Below are 23,299 nucleotides of genomic sequence, written 5' to 3'. Positions count from 1 at the left end.
CTCCAGAAGGTATGAAATGCTTGTAGAATTATACCAAAGGATTCAATTCCCAGTTAGTCTCCTCATAGCTGATCTTTAAAGAGTTGTGGTGAGATCCTCTCTAGTATGTAATTTGCTTTCAGCCATGTGAAGTTATGCAGCAGGGTTAGCTGGAGCATTGAATTCCACCATCTAATCAGCAGTGTGCATTAATCAGTGTTTCAATCTGTTTGTTCTGTATTCATCCATATTTGTATTGATGATCCCATAAATCTGCAGAAGCTCTCTGGATTCTGTTTTGGAGCATTAAGGATAATAGACCAAACTAAACCCAATTTTTTTTCTGTTCATCCTCTTCTCCGTTCCTCACTTTTAGTATAAGTACATAGAGGTGAACCATAATTAGATTTTATTGATTCCCTATCCCAAATGTTAAGTGGTCATTGTCTCACTGAATAGTTAACTACAAAGAAAAAAAAAACACCACTGCTGTAATCTACCTATTAAAAAACAAATTGACCACACTGAGTAAAAATCAAGGCGACTTATTGTTCTCCATAGATCAACGGTCAAGTGTTTGTGTTGATTCTTCTCATTTTCTACTGGGAGGTTTTCAGCAGATGTCACTTTATAAATACCTTAAGATAATTAAAGTGCCAGAATTTCCTGATGATAACTGCTGAATGCCTATCACCCAGTAGCATTCACATCTACAGTGATAAAGTACCTTAAGAGGTTGGTCACATCTGGAATTAACTCTTGCCTGAGCAAGGATATGAACCCACTGCAGTTTGCCTTCCGTCACAGCAGGTCTATAGTGGTCACAATCTCAGTAGCCCTCCGCTTGGCCTTGAACTACCTGGATTAAAGCAATACGTACAATCAGGATGCTGTTTGTCGATTACAGCTCGGTGTCCAGTACTTCTCTGGATGCATGATTAGCTTACTGTTCTACTCTCTGTGCACTCATGACAGCAGAGCTATGCACAGCTGTAAGTAGACCAATGACACCATTGTTGTTGGCGGAATCTCAGATGGTGATGAAGAAGCATACAGGAGTGGGATGCATTGGCTAGTTGTGTGGTTTTACAACGATAGCCTCACACTCAGCATGAGCAAGACCAAGGAATTGGTTGTGGACTTCAAGAAGGGGAAGTCGGGAGTACAAACAGCAGCTTTCTTTGAGGAGTCTGCAGGGGAAAGAGTGGGCAGCTTTAACATCTCAATCTATCATGGGCGCAACATATTGATGCAATCTCCCCCACCCCCCCACCCCCAAAAAAAAGAGGTTATGCTACATTTACAAATACAGAATAGCAATGGCGAAAGAAGCTTTCCAAAAAATGAAGACCATATTAACAGACAGAAAGATGAGCACGTACACTAAAAACAGAATACTGCAGTGCTACATTTATTCTGTCCTGACTTATGGAAGTGAATGCTGGACCATTTCTCCAGCAATGGAAAAGAGACTAGAAGCAGCTGAATTATGGTTCCACAGGAGAATGTTAAAAGTATCATGGACCACACACACATCAAATGAAGAAGTTCTCAGAAGAGGCCAAGCAGTTCGATCACTCAGACCAACAATAAGAGAAAGACAACTCAGATTCCTAGGACACATCATGCAGAAAGATGAACTAGAGAAACTCATACTTTCTGGAAAGATTGAGGGGAGTAAACCTAGAGGAAGACCTTGGCTTATGTACATCAAAAGCCTAGCCAGGTGGCTACACATCGAGGAAATGGAAATCATCCAAAAAACGAAGGATAGATCTATATGGAAAACCGTGGTCACCAAAGTCTGCATTGGATATGGTACCTAGACAGACATGCTACATTTGAAGTTTGAGCAGATTTGATATGTCACCAAACACTCATGAAAATTTCTACTGATGAACACTGAAGAGAATTCTGACTGGTTGCATCACTGCCTGGTATGGGGCCTCCCAGACACAGGTTCACAAGAGGTTGCATAGAATTGTGGACCCATCCAGCTCCACCAAGGGCACAACCTTCCTCACCATCGAGGGAAGCTTCAAAAAAAGATGGCACCCAACTCTAAGGACCCTGATAATCCGGGACGTGTCCTTTTCTCATTACAACCATTGTGGAGGAGGTACAGGAGCCTGAAGACCCCCTACCCTGACTCATCAGTTTAGGAACAGCTTCATCCCCCCACCAACAGACTTCTGTATGGTCCATGAACCATACCTTGTATTCCTCTGTTTCATATTTGTTCATTTTTGTTACTTACAATCACTTTTATGTCTTGCACTGTACTTTCGCCACAGAAGAAGAAATGTTGTGACACAGGTCAGTAATAATAAACCTGATTCTGTTTTTATCTATTGTTTGAAGACAAAACAGCCCAATTGTATGGAAATAGTACATCAAGAACACGGATCTAAGTACTTTTGTCATGAGTGAGATATTTGCATGCAAGGAGCACATAATCAGAAATTCATATGAATGACTGAGGTCCCTTCAAACTGCACTACAACTAATATGCTCCCGCTGTGCAGTAGGAGATTCAGGCCATTAGGTGCACTTGAGGATGACCTTGGCAATATATCAGCCATTTGAATATTGTATTGCACAAGCTATCTTTATAATAGACACATATTTAATAGCTTTGTAAAGATTTATAATGAGAATAATCAAGAGGTAAAGGGAATGAAAACTTTTTTTCATTCTCAAAATAGATCTGACTTCTGGGATTTGTAACATTTACTCCATACCTTACTGATGACCCTGGTACTTCATTGAAGGGACAGATTGGTAACTGATACCAACAGTGGAACAGTTTGAGATCATTGAAGTAATTTATGAGCATATAAATTGAACAATGTCAATAGTACTGACACTTCTATTCAATGAATTTATTGTCTCCTTTTTATGCAATTATTATAATCCCTTTAACTCTCTGATTCATTCTCTCTCTCTCACTTTCTCTCTTTCTCTCTTTCTCTCTCTCTTTCTTTCTCTCTTTCTCTCTCTCTCTCTCTCTCTCTCTCTCTCTCTCTCTCTCTCTCTCTCTCTCTCTCTCTAAGGGCAGCCTGGTAGCATCGTGGTTAGCACAATACTTTACAGTACAGGTAACTCAGTTTCAATTCCCACCCTTGTACGTTCTTCCTGTGACTGTGTGGATTTTTTCCGGGTGCTTTGGTTTCCTCCCACAGTCCAAAGATGTTGTAGTTGGTAGGTTAATTGGTCATTGTAAATTTCCCTGTGATTAGGCTAGGATAAAATCAGGGGTTGCTTGGTGGCACGGCTTGAAGGACTGGAAAAGCCTTGTCCGTGCTGTATCACAATAAATAAAAATATAAAATAAAATTTCCGCTACCTTTTCCAGTGTGTTTTAACGAGTATAAGATAATATTGCAGTATATGGTTTCCATTCTCTGATGCTCCCACCTGTCTCTCTCTCCTCTCTTTGTGTCTGCATGCACAACTCTTTTTCTTTCTCCCTCAATCCCATATCATTCCATTCAATCCACCTCACCCCCTCTCACTGCCTTTCAATTTCATTCCCCTCATCTGCCATATCATTCATATTAAAAGCAACGCACACAAAATGCTGGAGGAGCTCAGTATCTATAGAAATGAATAAACAGTCAACATTTCAGGCCAAGACCCTGACTCAGGACCCATTCATATTAAGATAAGCTTTTACTATTATCTATCTTGTGTCTTTCGTTGTTTTTCTTTAAAATTAACAATGATTTACTTGAGTTCCAGTTTAGTTTTCTCTTCTTATTTCTTTCTCTGTTATCTTCTACGCCGCATCTTCCCCTGGTGTTGCCCAGTGTTTTTCTCCCCCCTCAGCATCCCAGTGAAAGATATGGTTATTTGTTAGTAGTAGAGGTCATCTGGATATCCAATAAATAGAAACCAAACATCTGGGCAAGTGCACTGTAAACTTCTTTTTTTGAAGTTGAAACATTATCTCTCAAGGTTTAGGGATGCACATTGTCTATTCAGACTCCTGCTAATGTTCTCAACAGTTATCCCACAGTTGATTCAACAAGGACTGTCACTTTGGTGTATCATCCATTAAGCAGGAGACACAAGTCGATGTACATGATATAGACATAAATCTGACCAAATGAATGCCACTAATTCCCTTTGAAAAAAAATACATTAGGGCAGATGAAGAATGCAGCATTCCAAATCTTTACAAGGTCTGGCTGACCTTCTAAACGGCAAAATCCCATTACTCCATAACGACACAAACTTTCAACTTCACTTCAGATTCCGGACTGAAACAAGGCAAAATAAGGAGCAGGAATCATCAATCTCATTGTACTCCATTTCACAATTAGCCTTTGGGGAAACTTCAAATAAAGCAGAAGTGATATGTGACTATTTTCTGGGGAGTGGAGAGTGGGGGGGGGGAGGGTAATGAAAAAGTTATCTGTGAGCTATTCAAACTGTCTTGCTATGAATAATTGATCAGGGCCACCAGTTTCATGGAGTATCCAGTCCATGTGTCCAGTAATACAGTAGCTGTCAATGCCGTGTCTTAGTTGAACAGACCACTCGCACTGGACAGCAACTTTTTTTGAAAGTGTTGCTTCCTTGGAAGTTTTTTTTTGTTAATGATAGATCACTTGAAGCTAAACATAAATACAATTTCAGGATCACATAAGAATTTGGAGAAATAAGAAATTAACTTTTATTGAATGTAATGAATTTAATTGCATGATGTTCCTGACACTTTGCAATAGTTCAACTAAGCTAAAAGTGCTTTGTTGATGGTTTTCATTTCTACTCAGTGTCTGAAGCTTCTCACTTCAGTGTCCAGCAATAATCAGCCAGCATTGATGGGTCCCAGTTGCCCTGATACCGTTTCTCCATGATCCCAAAGTCCTGGGAAAACCTTTCACCAAGATTTGCAGGGAGGAAGTCTAAATGGGAATGCAGAAAATGAATGTTTAGTGACATGTTACACTTCATGGTTTTTGTATGCTTGAAGCATGCTGTCAAACAGCTGCATGTAGTTTGGTGCTCTGTAGTTGCCAAGGAAATTTTCAACATCCTTGAATGCCTTCCATGCGATTTTCTGCGGTCCCACTTGAAGTTCTTCTAATTGCCTGTCATGGAGGACCTGTTTGATTTGTGGACCAACCAAAATGCATTTCTCCATCTTGGCATCAGTTATTCTGACTTGAATTATGAATTGAAATAACAAATGTAGGTGATTTTTTTTTTAAATGGTGAGTGATAGGGAAATTTCATGGTGATTTTCATGATCAGCAGCCCAAAATCCATAAGATACACACAAAAGTATTCAGAAAGGAAAATCTTTGTTATCCAGTGTTATCAGTACTGCAGTATGCACTTTCTGTAGCTACTGCTGATTATGGTTTATTTGTGGCTGTCTTGGATCAAAGTATACAGAAGATGACCGTAACGTGGGTTGATCTGTGCTGCAGAATGAATCTGAACTAAATGCCTCAGGTAATATCAGGCCTACAAATTGGATGTGTTTCACTGTTATAGCAGCAGTAGTAACTTTTAAACTGTGAAAGATGATTGCATCTGATCGGAAATTTAACTGAGAACTAATATGCGAATAGCAGAAATAAATTATGGTGGAGTATGTTTACTAGATAATGATAATGAGGGAATATTAATGTAGTGGCTCTGTTACCAGACATGTAACCTGGTGATGAACAGTGTGAGGTAATAATCCAAAGGCATGAGTTCACATCTTATAATTGCAACTGTGGAATTTCAAAGTAATAATTAAATCTGCCATATGAAAAGCTAGTATTACTGATGGTAGTCATGGAACTGTGAATTATAGCAACAAAAAAAAGAAACATTTTGTTTTTGTCTATCTCTAAGGGACCGAAATCTGCCTTTATCTGGTCTCACCCGTATGTGCTTCCAGACCATTATCAATGTTGAAGACAGCTAATCGTCCTCTGAAATGGCCTAGCAAGTCAGATGTGATACAGTTTACGAGTGATCAAGAGATAGCTTCTTTACAAATTTCTCAAGGGAACTTAGTAATGTTTCATTAATGCTAATCCCCTGTCCACAAACCTACATTCCCTGAATGAATAAATAAACATTTTTGAGCAACAGACAGCAATTATTCACAATTCTACTCACTTCACTGATACTGAATTCAAAGGGAGAAAACAATATGTCTATTTATTAATATTATTTAGTCATACTGTACTGAGTAGGTCCCCTCAGACCTTCAAGCCACACCATCCCAGAAAAACCCCAATAAGCCCGATTACCCCTAACCTAATCACAGGACAATTTACAATGCCCAATTAATCTGCCCACATCTGGTCTGAAACGGGACTGAGAACTAACTATTGTACAGATGGCAAAAATAAAATATGGCTGAGTATGTTTAACTAGATAATTATAACGTGGACATTTTAATGTAGTCTACAATCTTTGGACTGTGGTAGGAAAGCAGAGCACCCAGGGAAAGTCTATGCATTCCACAAGGAAGAACTCCTTAAAGATGGCGCCAGAATTGAACTCTGGGCGCCAGAAAGTCCCAAGCCGTAATAGCTTCGCGGTAAATGCTACATTACCGTGGCACCACAGATATCATACTGGCAACTCCTTGCAGTGACAGAAACTGTACTTCTCCTCCATGAGTTTTAATTCCCACAAAATTAAGCCAAAGCAGTGCAGATAAGCGTCAGGATGGCTCACCTTATTTATGATAAGAAGAAGACAGAGTAAGTGACACTTGGGCCATCTCTCAGGAGGTTTCCAGAACTGTATAAAATCACTTGTCCTGTGAGATTTTAGCTCTGCCGCCTTGATTGATATCCTGACAGTTCAGAGATAGGTGACAGCAGAATGAATCTGTCTGGTCAAATTATTGCCAGGGCTCCTCCTGTGAAATTTTGTGATTTAGGGCCTACTGTTCTTGAGTAGTTCTTCAGGTATGTTCAGTTCCTCCGTTCCCCAGACAAATGAGAAAAAGACTTTTGAAGATGTTTCTTCACAATTGATTTTCAAAGCAAAGTGATGTGATATAATTTGACTTTTGGTTATGTTGATGCAGCACATTGCCCAGTGAATGAGATCCTCATGGATTCCTCAGGAGTCATCTTAAATCAAGGCTTCCTTGGGAATTACCGACATTTCCATACCTGCTCATGGATTATTAAAGTAGATCCAGGCTACAACGTTACTCTTCAAATTGAGTTCTTTCAAAGTGAACGACAGTTTGATGAACTGGAAATATATGATGGTAAATTAATAATATTTAATATTCATAATTCTGATATTAGCATGCCATAGATATATTGCACACAATCATTTTATAATTGTGCCTTAATTGGATGTCACTCTTTCTTCTGCTGTAGAGATTAATGCCTTTCTAAACCTTAGTTTCATGGGCCTTATTAATCCTCCATTACATGAGCTCAGATGGTGCCAGCTGTACAATTACCCAAACAATCAGAGAAACTTTCGATCTTGATGCTATCGAAAGTCTTTATGTATTTACTCAGATATGTGAGGACCCTGGCATTACCTCCATATCCCCTTTGGTGCCTAGAGAGAGGGCAAATATAATATACTTGCCACCACTCCCTGTTAGATACTTATCCCAATCAGAATAGTTGAGAAGTCATTGATTCTGTTTTTCTCTCTGCAGATACTACCTGCTGAACATTTCCTGTACATTCTGTTTTTAATTCAGGTTTTCAGTATCTGCATTTTTTAAAATGTTCCTTCTGTAGGATTTATCTCAGCAGAGTGTTCCAGAACATGTTCTTTCCCTCTCTCAGTTCCTCCCCTGCCCTCCCGTCTCCCCAATTCTCCACCTGCCAAACAGGCCAGCGTGGTGAAAGATGTAGCAAGAAAGGTTCCTTATGCTATCGAGAGTATGGCAGGCAAAATCAGAATGTGATTAGTGCAAAAATAATTTTTGCAGGTGAATTATCTTTGGTCAGTTATCTGGTTATGCAATTTATTCATGTATGTAATTCGAAATTTGCATTGTGGTCAAGGTGACAGTATGATTCTATTTGAGTGTTGATTGGGCTACTCCAAGCGAATCTCAACACATCTCTAGTCAGATTTTAGACATTACTTTTAATTGTGAACAAAATTAAAAAGTTATCAATAAACAATAGGTGCAGGAGTAGGCCATTCAGCCCTTCGAGCCAGCACCACCATTCACTGTGATCATGGCTGATCATCCACAATCAGTACCCATTTCCTGCCTTCTCCCCGTATCCCTTCGCTCCGCTATCTTTAAGAACTCTATCTAACTCTTTTTTGAAAGAATCCAGAGAACTGGCCTCCACTGCCTTCTGAGGCAGAGCATTCCACAGAACCACAAACCTCTGTGTGAAAAAGTTTTTCCTCAACTCTGTTCTAAGTTGTCTACCCCTTATTCTTAAACTGTGGCCTCACATTCTGGACTCCCCCAACATCGGGAACATGTTTCCTGCCTCTAGCGTGTCCAATCCCTTAATAATCTTATATGTTTCAATCAGATCCCCTCCCATCCTCTTATCAATAGTAGGCCACATTTATGTTGTGTGATAGTCCTTATAAACAGGTCCTTATAGACTGAAATGTCTAATGGATATTGAAATAAGGGAAGTAGTCTGAGCTTAATTCACCCAGCCAGCTTCATAGTTATCTGACACCACACAAAATGTTTGCTTCCCAGTCAGCTTCATTCACTCCACTCCTACCGTTCAGATGTTGTACTGGAACGTGACTGTTGGCGTCACAGCCTAAGTCTGGGTTGTCCTTAGCAAGTTCCCAGCTATGATTTAGTCTTCATATTTTCTGAAGTCAATTACTTTAAAATTAAGGTTACGGAGATTAATATTCAGGTGGTTGAAATTTGCATATAGATTATTCTTTTAAATCTACATAGCTCTGGCATAACAAATTGGAATCTTGAGAAAGATACACATTACCTTTCAAAACATATTTTTTTTCCGTGTCTCCACTTTGAGGTCTTCTAATTTAGCCACAACATTTTCACAGTGCCTTTGATAAATTCTGAGAATGGCACTTGGAACAGCATGGTGGAAAATTAATCTGTCATTTGAGTGCAAATGGAGGATGGTGTTTCATTGCTTAAAAAATCAGGTAACATCTATATGCCTAACTCGAATGCTATTGTTATCCACAGGTCCCTCAAGCCAAAACCCACTGCTTATCTCTCTCAGTGGCAATTATACATCTCCAATTACAGTTATCAGCTCAAGCAACAAGGTTTACCTCCGCTGGTCATCTGACCATGCCGCCAACTGGAAAGGATTTAAGATAAATTACTCAGGTTAGTAACAAGATGGCCAAAGTCTTACCACTGATGAGAATGTTACCTTGGGCTTCAGCGTTAACCACAGAACATAACAAAAGGATACCTCCAAGAGAAGTTAATTAAACATAGTTAAATAGAAACAGTGTATCTTCATGGGCCTTGAATTCTCTTTCACAGTGTACTACTGCTCTGCTCTAATTTCATTGCCATTTAGTCATATCTGTGGGTTTCTGTTTATATCACCATTGAAAATGTTCCTGCATAAGTGAAGAAAATTGGAGAAAGTATCCTTTATTTGCTTTCTAATCTGCAATCAGTGTAGTCATTTGCCACACGATTGGGGCATCACAGTGGTTAGCACAGCGCTTTACAGTACCAGTGACCCAGGTTCAATTCCCGCCCACCGCTGATAAGGAGTTTGTATGTTCTCCTTTTGACCATGTGGGTTTCCTCCGGGTGCTCCAGCTTCGGTAGACATACCAGTTAGTAGGTTAATTGAGCATTGTAAATTGTCCCGTGATTAGGCCAGGAGTGACTTGGGGGTTGCTGAGCTATGCAGCTCAAAGGGGTGGAAAGGCTTATTCTGTGCTGTATCTCAATTGAAAAGAAACAATATTTGACACAAGAAGAATATTCAAACAGAAAATACATTCTACGGGTCAAGTGCGATACTTTGGTGATGTTGGGTAAAAATAAGGTTCAGTTCAATGTTTAGCATCGTTACACTGCCCACAGTTTTGCACTGAACTACAGGCCAAATTCCTAAAGTGAGGCTTCCAATTCAGAAACAGCGGGTTATTTCACAACCAAAGCCACCAGTGAAAATTGCTGGAATGGACACCTCACTGACAAAATTAAATCACTGGGGACGCTCAGTACCCAGTCTCATTGGTTTTCAATTGATATCAGGAAATGTACCACAATTTCACAGTATTTGATGAGAAATTACCACTATCAGAACATAGCATTAGCCGTTGTGTGAAAAGAGGCCATTCTCTTGCAATTGAGGTATTTCATCAGCAGGGATTGGTGGGTGCTATTGTCTTGACTGAACCCATTTGATAGTAAATTGAGGTCTTTGTGGGGCGTAGAAGAATAAAGTATGGAACTTTGCAGTTATGTAGAACTGATACTTTTCCAGTTGAATAGCATAAGGATACTGGACTGTGCCTCCATCCTCACACTTTAAATAAATGGATGTTTGAGGTGTGTTCCTTTCCAATAATTTCTCTTTTTGCTCATATGCTGTAGGTAGATATAGTACCCAGAATATAAATGTATCACAGCCAGCAAATCCAAATAGAAGAGGGTGTAACCCAGCCAGGTTCAACTTAATTTACAGCCTAAATGCAGCATTTTAATAAAAATATTTTCACCTCTTCAACTTTATTTTATGACATTTGAATTCTGAACAGGTGAGCTAGAAGCACTGGTTTCTGTCCATCTCTTCACTTGGATAACCTGCCAACTTAAAAGATTCCAGTTCTGTACATGAAAGGGGCCCATAAATCTGCCTGTCAATTCAACCAAAATGTAGCCAATACAATCAGTATTCATAAAAAAACCACCATTCCATTGAAAATAATTTATTTTTTCTTACCTTTTATGCATGCCCATAATATTCTTTCATAAGAACATCAGAGACAAAAGTTAAAGGAGTCACATGACCTCTTCATCCTGCCTGTCACTCAACCATGGTATTCTGATCTTGGCTGTAGCTCTAATCTCCTGGCTATCCCCTATAGACATTGGTTTCCTTATACACAAAAGATCTCTTTCTTGCAGCAGTGAATGTATTTAATCTCTGTCTCCACAGTTGTCCATAATAAAAAAAACATTAAAACCCTGTGAGAGAAGAAACTCCCCTCAGCCTTCTTTCTACATCATGCCTCCATAGAACCATAGAACCATAGAAACTACAGCACAGAATCAGGCCCTTTGGCCCTTCTTGGCTGTGCCGAACCATTTTCTGCCTAGTCCCACTGACCTGCACACGGACCATATCCCTCCATACACCTCCCATCCAAGTATCTGTCCAATTTATTCTTAAATGTTAAAAAAGAACCCGCATTTACCACCTCGTCTGGCAGCTCATTCCATACTCCTGCCACTCTCTGTGTGAAGAAGCCCCCTCTAATGTTCCCTTTAAACTTTTCCCCCCTCACCCTTAACCCATGTCCTCTGGTTTTTTTCTCCCCTTGCCTCAGTGGAAAAAGCCTGCTTGCATTCACTCTATCTATACCCATCATAATTTTATATACCTCTATCAAATCTCCCCTCATTCTTCTACGCTCCAGGGAATAAAGTCCTAACCTATTCAACCTTTCTCTGTAACTGAGTTTCTCAAGTCCCGGCAACATCCTTGTAAACCTTCTCTGCACTCTTTCAACGTTATTTATATCCTTCCTGTAATTTGGTGACCAAAACTGAACACAATACTCCAGATTCGGCCTCACCAATGCCTTATACAACCTCATCATAACATTCCAGCTCTTATACTCAATACTTTGATTAATAAAGACCAATGTACCAAAAGCTGTCTTTACGACCCTATCTACCTGTGACGACACTTTTAGGGAATTTTGTATCTGTATTCCCAGATCCCTCTGTTGCATTGCACTCCTCAGTGCCTTACCATTAACCCTGTATGTTCTACGTTGCTTTATCCTTCCAACGTGCAATACCTCACACTTGTCAGTATTAAACTCCATCTGCCATTTTTCAGCCCATTTTTCCAGATGGTCCAAGTCCCTCTGCAGGCTCTGAAAACCTTCCTCACTGTCTGCTACACCTCCAATCTTTGTATCATCAGCAAACTTGCTGATGCAATTTACCACATTATCATCCAGATCATTGATATAGATGACAAATAACAATGGACCCAGCACTGATCCCCGTGGCACACCACTAGTCACAGGCCTCCACTCAGAGAAGCAATTCTCTACCACCACTCTCTGGCTTCTTCCATCGAGCCAATGTCTAATCCAATTTACCACCTCTCCATGTATACCTAGCGAATGAATTTTCCTAACTAACCTCCCATGCGGGACCTTGTCAAAGGCCTTACTGAAGTCCATGTAGACAATATCCACTGCCTTCCCTTCATCCACTTTCCTGGTAACCTCCTCGAAAAACTCCAACAGATTGGTCAAACATGACCTACCACGCACAAAGCCATGTTGACTCTCCCTAATAAGCCCCTGTCTATCCAAATGCTTGTAGATTCTGTCTCTTAGTACTCCCTCCAATAACTTACCTACTACTGACGTTAAACTCACCGGCCTATAATTTCTCGGATTACTTTTCGATCCTTTTTTAAACAACGGAACAACATGAGCCACTCTCCAATCCTCCGGCACTTCACCCGTAGACAGCGACATTTTAAATATTTCTGCCAGGGTCCCCGCAATTTCAACACTAGTCTCCTTCAAGGTCCGAGGGAACACTCTGTCAGGTCCCGGGGATTTATCCACTTTAATTTTCCGCAAGACAGCAAGCACCTCCTCCTTTTCAATCTGTACAGTTTCCATGGTCTCACTACTTGATTCCCTCAATTCCATAGATTTCATGCCAGCTTCCTTAGTAAATACAGACACAAAAAACCTATTTAAGATCTCCCCCATTTCCTTTGGTTCCTCACAAAGTCGACCACTCTGATCTTCAAGAGGACCAATTTTATCCCTTACAATCCTTTTGCTCTTAATGTACTTGTAAAAGCTCTTTGGATTATCCTTCACTTTGACTGCCAAGGCAACCTCATGTCTTCTTTTAGCCCTCCTGATTTCTTTCTTAAGTATTTTCTTGCACTTCTTATACTCCTCAAGCACCTGATTTACCCCCTGTTTCCTCTACATTTCATACAACCCCCTCTTCTTCTTTATCAGAGTTGCAATATCCCTTGAGAACCAAGGTTCCTTATTCCTATTCAATTTGCCTTTAATCCTGACAGGAACATACAAACCCTGCACTCTCAAAATTTCCCCTTTGAAGGCTTCCCACCTACCAATCATATCTTTGCCAGAGAACAACCTGTCCCAATCCACGCTTTTTAGATCCTTTCTCATTTCTTCAAATTTGGCCTTCTTCCAGTTCAGAACCTCAACCCTAGGACCAGATCTATCCTTGTCCATGATCAAGTTGAAACTAATGGTGTTATGATCACTGGAACCAAAGTGCTCTCCTACACAGACTTCTGTCACTTGCCCTAATTCGTTTCCAAACAGGAGATCCAATATTGCATCCCCTCTAGTTGGTCCCTCTATATATTGATTTAGAAAACTTTCCTGAACACATTTTACAAACTCTAAACCATCTAGACCCCTAACAGTATGGGAGTCCCAATCAATGTATGGAAAATTAAAATCCCCTACCACCACAACTTTATGTTTCCTGCAGTTGCCTGCTATCTCTCTGCAGATTTGCTCTTCCAAGTCTCGTTGACTATTGGGTGGTCTGTAATACAATCCCACTAATGTGGCCATACCTTTCCTGTTTCTCAGCTCCACCCATAAGGACTCAGTAGACAAGCCCTCTAATCTGTCCTGCCTGAGCACTGCTGTAATATTTTCCCTAACAAGCCTCCTTTTGTTTGATTCTCTAACAAGGGGAAATAGGCTTTCAGCATCTTCCTTCTCAAGCATTCTCAGGACTTTGAATGATTTGAGTAGAATCACCTCTCATTTTTCTGAACTTGATGGAATTTTTACCAATCTTTATATATCAGGAGCCATTTTCTTCCCAAAAATTAGCCTAATGAACTGTCACTGAGCCATTTCCAATTAAAGTCTATCCCTCCTTAAATAGGAAGAGAAGGATAATAAGCTTTCCCTCTGGTATGTTCCAACCAGCGCCCATACAGTTATGATAAGATTTCTGCCTTCTTTACGTTTAAATTTCATTTGTTCGTGAAGAAGCCAGCTATTTGCCGCCTTAATCATTTGACACACCTGCATTCTGGATGGAGATACACAACTGCAGATGCTTGAAATCTGGATCAACACACACAAAATGCTGGAAGAACTCAATAGGTCAGGCAGCATCTATGTAGGGAAACGAACAATGAAATTCCACTCTATACTATACAGAAAGTTCTGTATGAGAATGTAATCCAAAGCTTCTGCTAATGTCATCCAAAAACTATAAAAGGCCAGCCCCATACATCATCTGATAGTACGACTACAATAGGAGGTTAAAACGTTCAAGATCACAGGTATAATTTCATTTTGTACAGAACTATTTTGAGTATAACCTGTCTATGCAGAGAGTGTAACTTTTCTAATTAAAGCAAGAACCTTTCTGAAAATGTTGCATTTTCCTCAAAAACTTAATGAATGTGCACGTAAAAAGCTTGTACAAGCATTTCTTTAATTTCAAAGCCTAGACTCTAATGCAGATGAGGTTGCTCTGGTGGCAAGATTAAGTTGCCATGCTGGAAACTATTTGCCCTTGTGGTTCTATTCTTCAGCTCAACTAAGCTCCAATTTTCTTACAGCAACAGTGAATTTTTAGATTCTGAGCTGAAGTTTTAGATTATGAAGACACGTAGTCCCCTTTTATTGTCATTTAGTAATGCATGCATTAAGAAATGATACATTATTTCCTCCGGTGTGATATCACAAAAACACAAGACAAACCAAGACTGAAAAAACTGACAAAACCACATAATTATACATATAGTTACAACAGTGCAACAATACCATAACTTGATGAAGTCCATGAGCACAGTGAAGTTCAAAGTTTCTCAAATGTCCCACATTTCACGCTGATGGGAGAAGGAAAGAAGAAAAACTCTCCCTGCTATGCCGACTAAAATCCGACTCTGAGTCATCCGAACATTTCGAGCTCTGATCAGCTCTCCAACACCGAATACTGAGCACCATCTCTGTCCAAGTGATTCGACCTCTTTCTCAGTCGCCAAAAGCAGGCAAGGCCGGGGATTTTGAGGCCTACCCTCCGAAAGATTCCTGACCACACAGTAACGACAGCAGCGGACAGGCGTTTCAGAAACTTCTCCAGATGTTCCTCTGTGCTTTCACGTCTGTCTCCATCAAATCAGAAATTGTGCACGGTCCCTATTTAACAGATACGACATCATTTTTCACCGGAGAGCTGCGCATGTGTGGTGCGCTGCCATCTTCTCCTCCCGCCTTTTGTGCTTCTCATCAGAGTTTCCACCCAATGGTGACACCATGCTTTCAAGTAGCATGAACAGGAACAGACATTGGTGTGTTTTCCTCCATTCTCTGCTATCAAAAAATTAGTCTTTGCACTGGGGGATGCATTGAAGTCAAGGACATCATCAATCTGCCTTATAAACAGCAAGGTATAGCAAAGGTAGAAATGACAGGTTGTGAAATAAGTTTGGTTTGACTCATGCAGTAAGAATCTGCAAGATTTACTTACCTGACTTTAATACTGTTACATATGTTCAGAGCAAGACCGACAGCAGAGTAGTACGATTAAATGTTTTTACTGAGTCATATTAATAATGGTACGTGCTGGGCAACTGTATAGTATGGGAGCGTCAACATGGACCCACTGAGAGGAAAACGTGCACTTGAAAACCCACAAACAAAAAATGAGAGAGGGAAAGAAAGGAATCCCTCTGTATGTAGGAGGTCCAATCAATTCCTTGCATGATTGATCAGTTACACAACACATTGTCTCAACAAGATGTGAGATAGCAGTAGAATGGATGAGAAGGGATTTAAAGCAATGATTTTTCATGCCTGAAGCTTGATCTGGAGGATTATTAATACCTAGCCACCACCACTCCCCACCACTACAACCAACACCATCGCAGCAGTACCTGCTTTAATTTCTTAATAAATCTATTCTGTCCTGAAACAGAGAACTGTACAATATGAAAGAATGGGCAGATATTTTGTTACACACGCATTTGTAATTTCTTTTTTTAAACCCAAAAAAAGCTTGAATAATTTGTTTAGAAAGCTTGAAATATAAAGGGAGAACTGAAAATTGATTTTGAAATTATCAAAGAAATCAATTAAAATAGATTATTAGCCTGTATAAAGATATTCCAACTTTGATTTATGTTCCTAGCTGAAATAGCTATGTCAGTGGCTTGCCTTTATTTGAACAGGGATTGGTTTATAACTTTACAACTAAATCTTACTTATAGCTTTTATTAGCATTTTTGAGGCCAAGTTATTCGCCTTAGTTTTTCCATGTATTTGCACCCTGAAGTATTATTTGGGTAAGAGGCCTGTATGGATAAATTAATACATCTCCTTTTCTACACGTCACCCCTAACCACATATTCCTGCAGTCTATCCGTGTTTCAGATACCAATGTAATTGTTCTGTACTGATATCTATAGCTGACATAAGCACAAGGACAAAGCCATTAATCTGCAGTATTAGTGTAAGCAGCAGTGTGAGATGAGGCTGGGAGAAAGTCTATCACTGGTCGATAGCAATTTCACATTACAATGTCACAGCTACGATTAACAACCTTTTTAAACACAATGTGATGATCAGACCAATGTTGAAACAATGTTTGCTGATGCACAAAGCTGTAGAGTCCAAAACAGACGATATACAATTTCAAAAGCAGGTGTTCATCAGACTCTACTGAATCCCTTCCAGAAGCACAGAATTGAAGGACAATATAAGTTTCCCAGTAAAACACCAGCTTGCATTTATAATTTCTCTTTTATTTGTCAATATCCCAAAAAATTTCACAACAGACAAGCAGATTCCAAACCCTCAGAGCAGGATTAATCATAATGGCTGAAAACATGATGAAAAAGCTGCTTCAAAAAGATGATTTCACATCATTAATTGCCCTTAAGGAGGGGGAAATTCTTTGCATTTTTGAACTATTGAGATCTTTCTGCAAGGGATGGAGGGTCCACCAGTGCCTAGACCCAACAATGCTAAAGCAATAGTGATCTATTCCTGAGGCAGGATAATGGGGAATGGAGAGCAATGAGGTTTCAGCAAAGCATTACAGAAGTTAATTAACCTGTTAAACCCTAACATGAACATTGGAATAAAGAGAGATTGACAGTGGTATTCCTGAGGACAGGAATAGAATTAGAATTATTGTCTCTGCAGCAAACAAATCCTTCCCTCTCCTGACTCTCCCATTCCTGACTTCAGCAAAAATCGCAAGGACTTCTTTGCCACTAGAACTCTAAGCACCTAGTGAGATGGTTGTCTTCTTCCTTTCATTTTCTTTGTCTAAACTTACACTTAATGGTTCTTTCTGAGATTATCCTGAACTTGCATCATGTTTCGGATTCTCTAATTTCTTCCCTCATACTGTTTATAATCTTATCTTGTCCTTGAGGTCCATCTCCTGTTCCATGATGCCATTCTTACAAACTTGCTGCCCACTCTCCCTATTTTCTTGATTTTTTGAGGTTGCTAACCACTGTCTCTCATTTCAAAGGATTTCATTACCCATCCTCTTAACGTAGCATTCATTGAATAATGCATTGTTGCAAATACTGGACAATCTCTGCTTCTAAAAGGCATTAAAGATGCTGTTGCCTCTGAAATCCATAAGCATCCATCTTAATGGGCTTCAAACATAAAATCAGTTGAACGTCCCTGCCATTGTACAACTTCACAAAGTCACTGGTGACCTCACATGCAATCAAAACAACAGAAAAGTCTGATGTATCTTCTCCTGACTACAGCCCTCGATATGATTGGCTACACAATTATGCTCTGGTGCTTCTCCTCTGCTGTCCAGTTGAAAAGGACTATGTTTCTTTCTCATCCAGTTAGTTATGGCCAAAGAATCATCTGCACTGTCTTCTGTTAATGCTCTTACACTCTTACCTCTGATAGCATCCCCGTATATTGCCCTTGTCTTCTCACATTTATATTCCTACACTTAGTCCCTCAGGAATATAATTGAATATTCACTGTCAGGTCTTGGCTGTGTTCTTTTGACATCTAAGCCCACTTCATTGTCACATCAGTTGACACTTCTGGTATCTGAGTTGCCAGTTAACTCATCCTGCATCCAGTACTGAATAAACAGAAACTTCCTCAGACATTACTTTCAATCCCTATTAAAATCATCCTTCTGCAACCATCAACTTATCCCACTCCTGGATAACTATATGAGACAATTAGTATCATTTTTGACTTTGAGGTGACTTTCAAGGTCTCAGTACACACTACCATAACATAATCAATTCTGACCATGCACAAACCTCATCTAAGACTCTGTTCCTTTCAGTTTTGACTATTCCTGAAACCCAAACCCTATTAGACTTCTAATTTATGTCATGTGTCATTCACTCATTTGCTACCAATTTGTGATCCTCCATTTGTTCACTAATCGTTGAAAGTGGCAGGAGAATTATCTAAAAAAAAATTAATCTCACAGCATACAAGAACTGTTAAACCAAGGCACAAAGGACAAAAGTATTCAGGATAAACCTTCACAACCTGTTGGTTTGGTCACAACTGGAACACTGCAATCAACTCTGGTCACTGGAGATGCATGAAGGCCTTGCAAAAGATGCAGGGAAAGATTGACCAGCATGAGTCCGTGGCTGAGCACTTATGTTAAGATGAAAGGTTGTGGAAGTTGATGTTGTTCTCCTTGGAACGACGTTAGTAAAGAGGAAATGTTCAAAATGAAAGGGATGATTGAAATGAAGAAAGATCCAGACAGAATCAATGGAAGTCCTTGATGACAAAGGATTTAAGGTGATTGACTAAATATTCACCGGTGACAACTGAATTTTGTTATGATGAATAAAACATCTGGAATGATCAGTATTTAAATGAAACAAGGTACAGGGTGAGATTAGCTGCATTTACAAGGGGTGATTGATAAGTTTGTGGCCTAAGGTAGAAGGAGTCAATTTTAGAAAACCTAGCACATTTATTTTTCAACATAGGCCCCTCCTACATGTACGCACTTAGTCCAGCGGTCGTGGAGTGTACAGATCCCTTCTTTGTAGAAGTGGTCCACAGCAGGGGTGATTGATAAGTTTGTGGCCTAAGGTAGAAGGAGATAAGTTATTAACTCCAAATTTTCTGCGTTATCACTCAAACAGTTGAACTGCACGTGCATGTAACGAGAGCGTCTTGGACCTCCAGGTGGTCCATAGCAGGGGCGATTGATAAGTTTATGGCCTAAGGTGGAAGAAGATGGGTTATACTGCTCTCGTTGCATGCACGTGCAGTTCAGCTCTTTGTGTGAAAATGCAAAAAGTTTGAAGTTAATAACTCATCTCCTTCTAATTTAGGCCATGAACTTATCAATCGCCCCTGCTATAGACCACTTTCTGGAGGTCCAAGACGTCGACTTCTACAAAGAAGGGATACGTATGTTCCACGACCACTAGACTAAGTCTGTAAATGTAGGAAAAATAAATGTGCTAGGTTTTCTAAAATTGACTCCTTCTACCTTAGGCCACGAGCTTATCAATCACCCCTTGTCTACTTGCTGAGAACTTGCATGAACCAGGAGATTGGAATAGTTCCTCTGGTGTTGCAAAATGCTTCTCCTTTTCACCATTCGCCTCAGTACCCACTGAAGTACTCTAATTCCCATGTAAGCCTTATCTGAATTTTCAATGTGTCTCTCTTGTTTTCAAACCTTTCCATGGCTGTTCTTTCTTTACCTTTATATATCCCAGCAGGTGTAGAGTCCTCTGTTTATCTGTGTTCCCCTAATTCCTGACATAATCATTCCATTACTAGCAGTTGTGCCTTGTGCTTCAAGTTTCCATGGCACAATTCTGTAATGGCCACTATTCTCCTTTTCCTTCCGTTAAGCTGCTCTTTAAAACTTGCCTCCATGCCCAAGTACACTTTTGTTTTATCTTTTCAGCTAGACCATTAGACACAGGAGCAGAATTAGGCCATTCAATCCTGGCTGTTTTACTTTCCTTCTTAACATCATGCTTCCACCTTGTCGCTGTAACCTTTGATGCCCTTACATATCAAGCATCTATCAACCTCCTCTTTAAGTATATCCATTGACTTGGCTTCCACAGCCATCTGTGGCATGAATTCCACAGATTCACCACTCTCTGGCTAAAGAAATTCCTCCTCGTCTCTGTTCTAAATGGACACCCCTATGTTCTGAGGTTGGGTTCTCTAGTCTTAGACACCCCCACTATAGAAATTATCTTTGTATGATTCAGTCCCTAGTTCTGTTTACTAACACTCGAGTGAATCGCAGTGGAATGTCTTACTGCATCAAAAGTGTTACATAAATACAAATAGCTGTTGAGACTTATGTAGGATCAAATATATTTTTGTTGATTGATCTAGGAAGACTGCTGGCAAAGTTTGAACTCATACTGCACTGTATTCTGTGCCTGGCACGTCTGATGTCATTGAGGATACATACCAAGATCTGGGTCACCGAGTCAGAGCACTGAAATAAAATTACTGAATCAAGAGAAGAAGGAGTCACTTTAAAAACCAAATAGTCTCAGAGCCATTTGAAATTGGCTTGGAAGGCAATATAAAAGCAAATCTCATGAAATGAGCTAATCTTGGGCTTGGACAAATAAATTCAGATAATGCAGGAATGCAGGAAACACTAAACAAGTTTGCAAGTATCTGTGGAAGGAGAAACAGAACATTCATCTTAGATTAGATAAGAAGAAAGATCTAGATTAGAAAAAATGGCAATTAAGAATCACTTACAGAAACCTTAGTATTCCATTGGGGTTGCAAAAAACATCTAAGGGAGTGTGTGTAATTTAAACTTAATTACAAAACTTGCACTGCTGCCTCATTTTAGGTCCTCCGGGCAACAGTTCTGGCTGGTGATGGTATCAATTCCATTCATTCCAATTGGATATTAATAACCAGCAAGGGATTGACTGCAATGCTTTCCTGAAGTAATTGCATTTCAGTATGAGGGTAAAGTTTTTCAATCATCCTTTTGATAGGATCTGATGGCAGAAGATGAAAAAGATATGCCAGGAAGACCAGTTGGCTCTATATGTAAATTGACTGAACCACACATTATTCTACTCAATAGAATTGACTGCAGAGTTTGGGTATGGCAACATGGCAGTACTTGAAAAGATCTGCCTTCTCTTATTCTACAGGGAAGCAATTGCAGATTATTGCCATCTGTTGCAAGGAAATCTTTTGCCAACTCTTAACTAATGTGATGGCAGTGCCAAGAAATTATATCTTCAATATTTCTTCTTTAGCCTCATTCCAGGTTACTTGTGGGTCTTCAGCAAAATCAGTTTGTGTTGCTGTCCCCCAAGGTGTCAAATGGGTGACTGATTCCTTGTATTATTGGGGCCTTCATCTCTTTGCCGTTAATTAAGTATCAACAGAAATGTTGCCCACCTGCTCAAGCTCTTTGGATTCTCCAGAAATGTTGTTCCACCATCACTTTATGTTTAATTCTAATTTTAAGAAGGTGCATCAAAATCCAAGCTTGTAATCTGAAGATCTTGCTTTCTTCTTAAAGTGGGCTTCCATCATGTTCCTACAAGGGCTTAATTAAATGTGATGTGATTCTGGATTAAGCTTGCCAGCTTTGATCAGTAATTTAACAGTGCTGATAGTACAGGTAAAGGTATGGGTATCTCCCTCTCAGGCAGGACATACAGGAGCCTTAGGTCCCACACAACCAAGTTCAAGAACAGTCATCACCAGAACTAGTGTAAATAACTTCACTTGCCTTAATGCTGAATGAACACCACAACCTAAAGACTCACTTTCAATGACTCTACAACCTATATTCTCAGTATTATATATTTATATTTTTTTATTATTTGTAAAATTTTCTTTTGCACATTGACTGTTTGTCAGTCTTTATTATTTATAGTGTTTTTTCCAAATTATATTGCATTTCTTTATTTTCCTTAAAACGCCTGCAAGAAAGTGAATCTCAAGGCAGTGTGTTGTAACGTATACGTACGTACTTTGATATTAAATTTACTTGAACTTTGAGGAAGCTAGCTTGATTCTATTTCATGCAAAAGATCACTCATCAAACCCCAGGTGAAAGCTGCAAAAGTGAAAGTCCCAGGTGAATATCTAGAATATTTAGAAATATAGAATATTTAGAAAGTGCAATGAAACCTAAAGAATTGTCAGGAGTGTAGGCAAAGTCCATCGTTGCATTTCCACTTGAGTATCACATGTTGTCTCGAACTGTTTTCTTATATAGTGCTGTTTGAGTAGCCATGTAGTCTCCATGCCTCCAATGCAGCTAATTCTGCAGCAATAATACCAGGAAATTGTATCATGGCTGAAGAATTGAGCGATAAGCAGCAATATGATGGGCTAAGAAACTACGCAAGGTTATCATGCCTGACAAGGAAAAATAGTTACTGCAAATGTCCATGAAAAACTGTTGTCAGGTGCACTGATATAAACTTGTTTTATATACAGTAAGTGGATAATTTGTGGTTGGAGCTTTGCTCAAACTTAGAATTCAATATACTGTAGATGATGAATTTGCAATTTTCAGTGGCATCTTTTGCTTTCTGACGACAAGGGAATTTAACTGATGTCAAAATCACTCACAAGCTCTGCTCTACTGACTGATGAGACCAGTGTGAGGATGCTGATCACTTGTATTCATTAGTATTGAGGAACTCCACTGGGGAGTTTGAAAGTCACCTCTGTTGCGTTGAGGAGGAAACAATATAAAGCCTATTTAAGAATGCCAAATGAAATTATGTATCAACTTAATATTATCCCCACCTGACTTACAAACATGTAAATGTAAGAAATAGTCTCTTGCATTCTTGTAGTTTATTCATGATGACTGTTGCAAAAGAAAATAACAGTTAGACCATAAGACCATTAGATATAGGAGCAGAATTAGGCCATTTGGCCCGTCGAATTTTCTCCCCTATTTCATCATGGCTGATCCAATTTTCCTCTCAGCCTCAGTCTCCTGCCTTCTCCTTGTATCCCTTCATGCCCTGACTAATCAAGAATCTAGCAACCTCTTTATGCCTTCTATATACATAGAGACTTGGTCTCCAAAGCTATCTGTGAAAAAAATTTCACAGATTCACCACTCTCTGGCTATAGAAATTCCTCTTTATCTCTATTCTAA

The 23,299-nt window shown here is 39.6% G+C and overlaps 1 protein-coding gene across 1 annotated transcript in view; it reads left to right on the top strand.

Annotated features, from left to right (window-relative positions):
- Positions 1-23,299, top strand: part of csmd2 (CUB and Sushi multiple domains 2) — a 689,393-nt gene that overhangs the window by 530,056 nt on the left and 136,038 nt on the right. Inside the window, exons 42-43 of the mRNA XM_072247323.1 lie at positions 7,028-7,216; positions 9,125-9,271. Coding sequence (XP_072103424.1) covers positions 7,028-7,216; positions 9,125-9,271 — 336 coding nt within the window. The remainder of the gene's footprint in view (positions 1-7,027; positions 7,217-9,124; positions 9,272-23,299) is intronic.

This window comes from Mobula birostris, chromosome 30 (genome assembly GCF_030028105.1).
Source record: "Mobula birostris isolate sMobBir1 chromosome 30, sMobBir1.hap1, whole genome shotgun sequence".
NCBI lineage: Eukaryota > Metazoa > Chordata > Chondrichthyes > Myliobatiformes > Myliobatidae > Mobula > Mobula birostris.
Note: the sequence above shows the minus strand (reverse complement) of the source record. Positions and strands in the feature narration are given on the sequence as shown.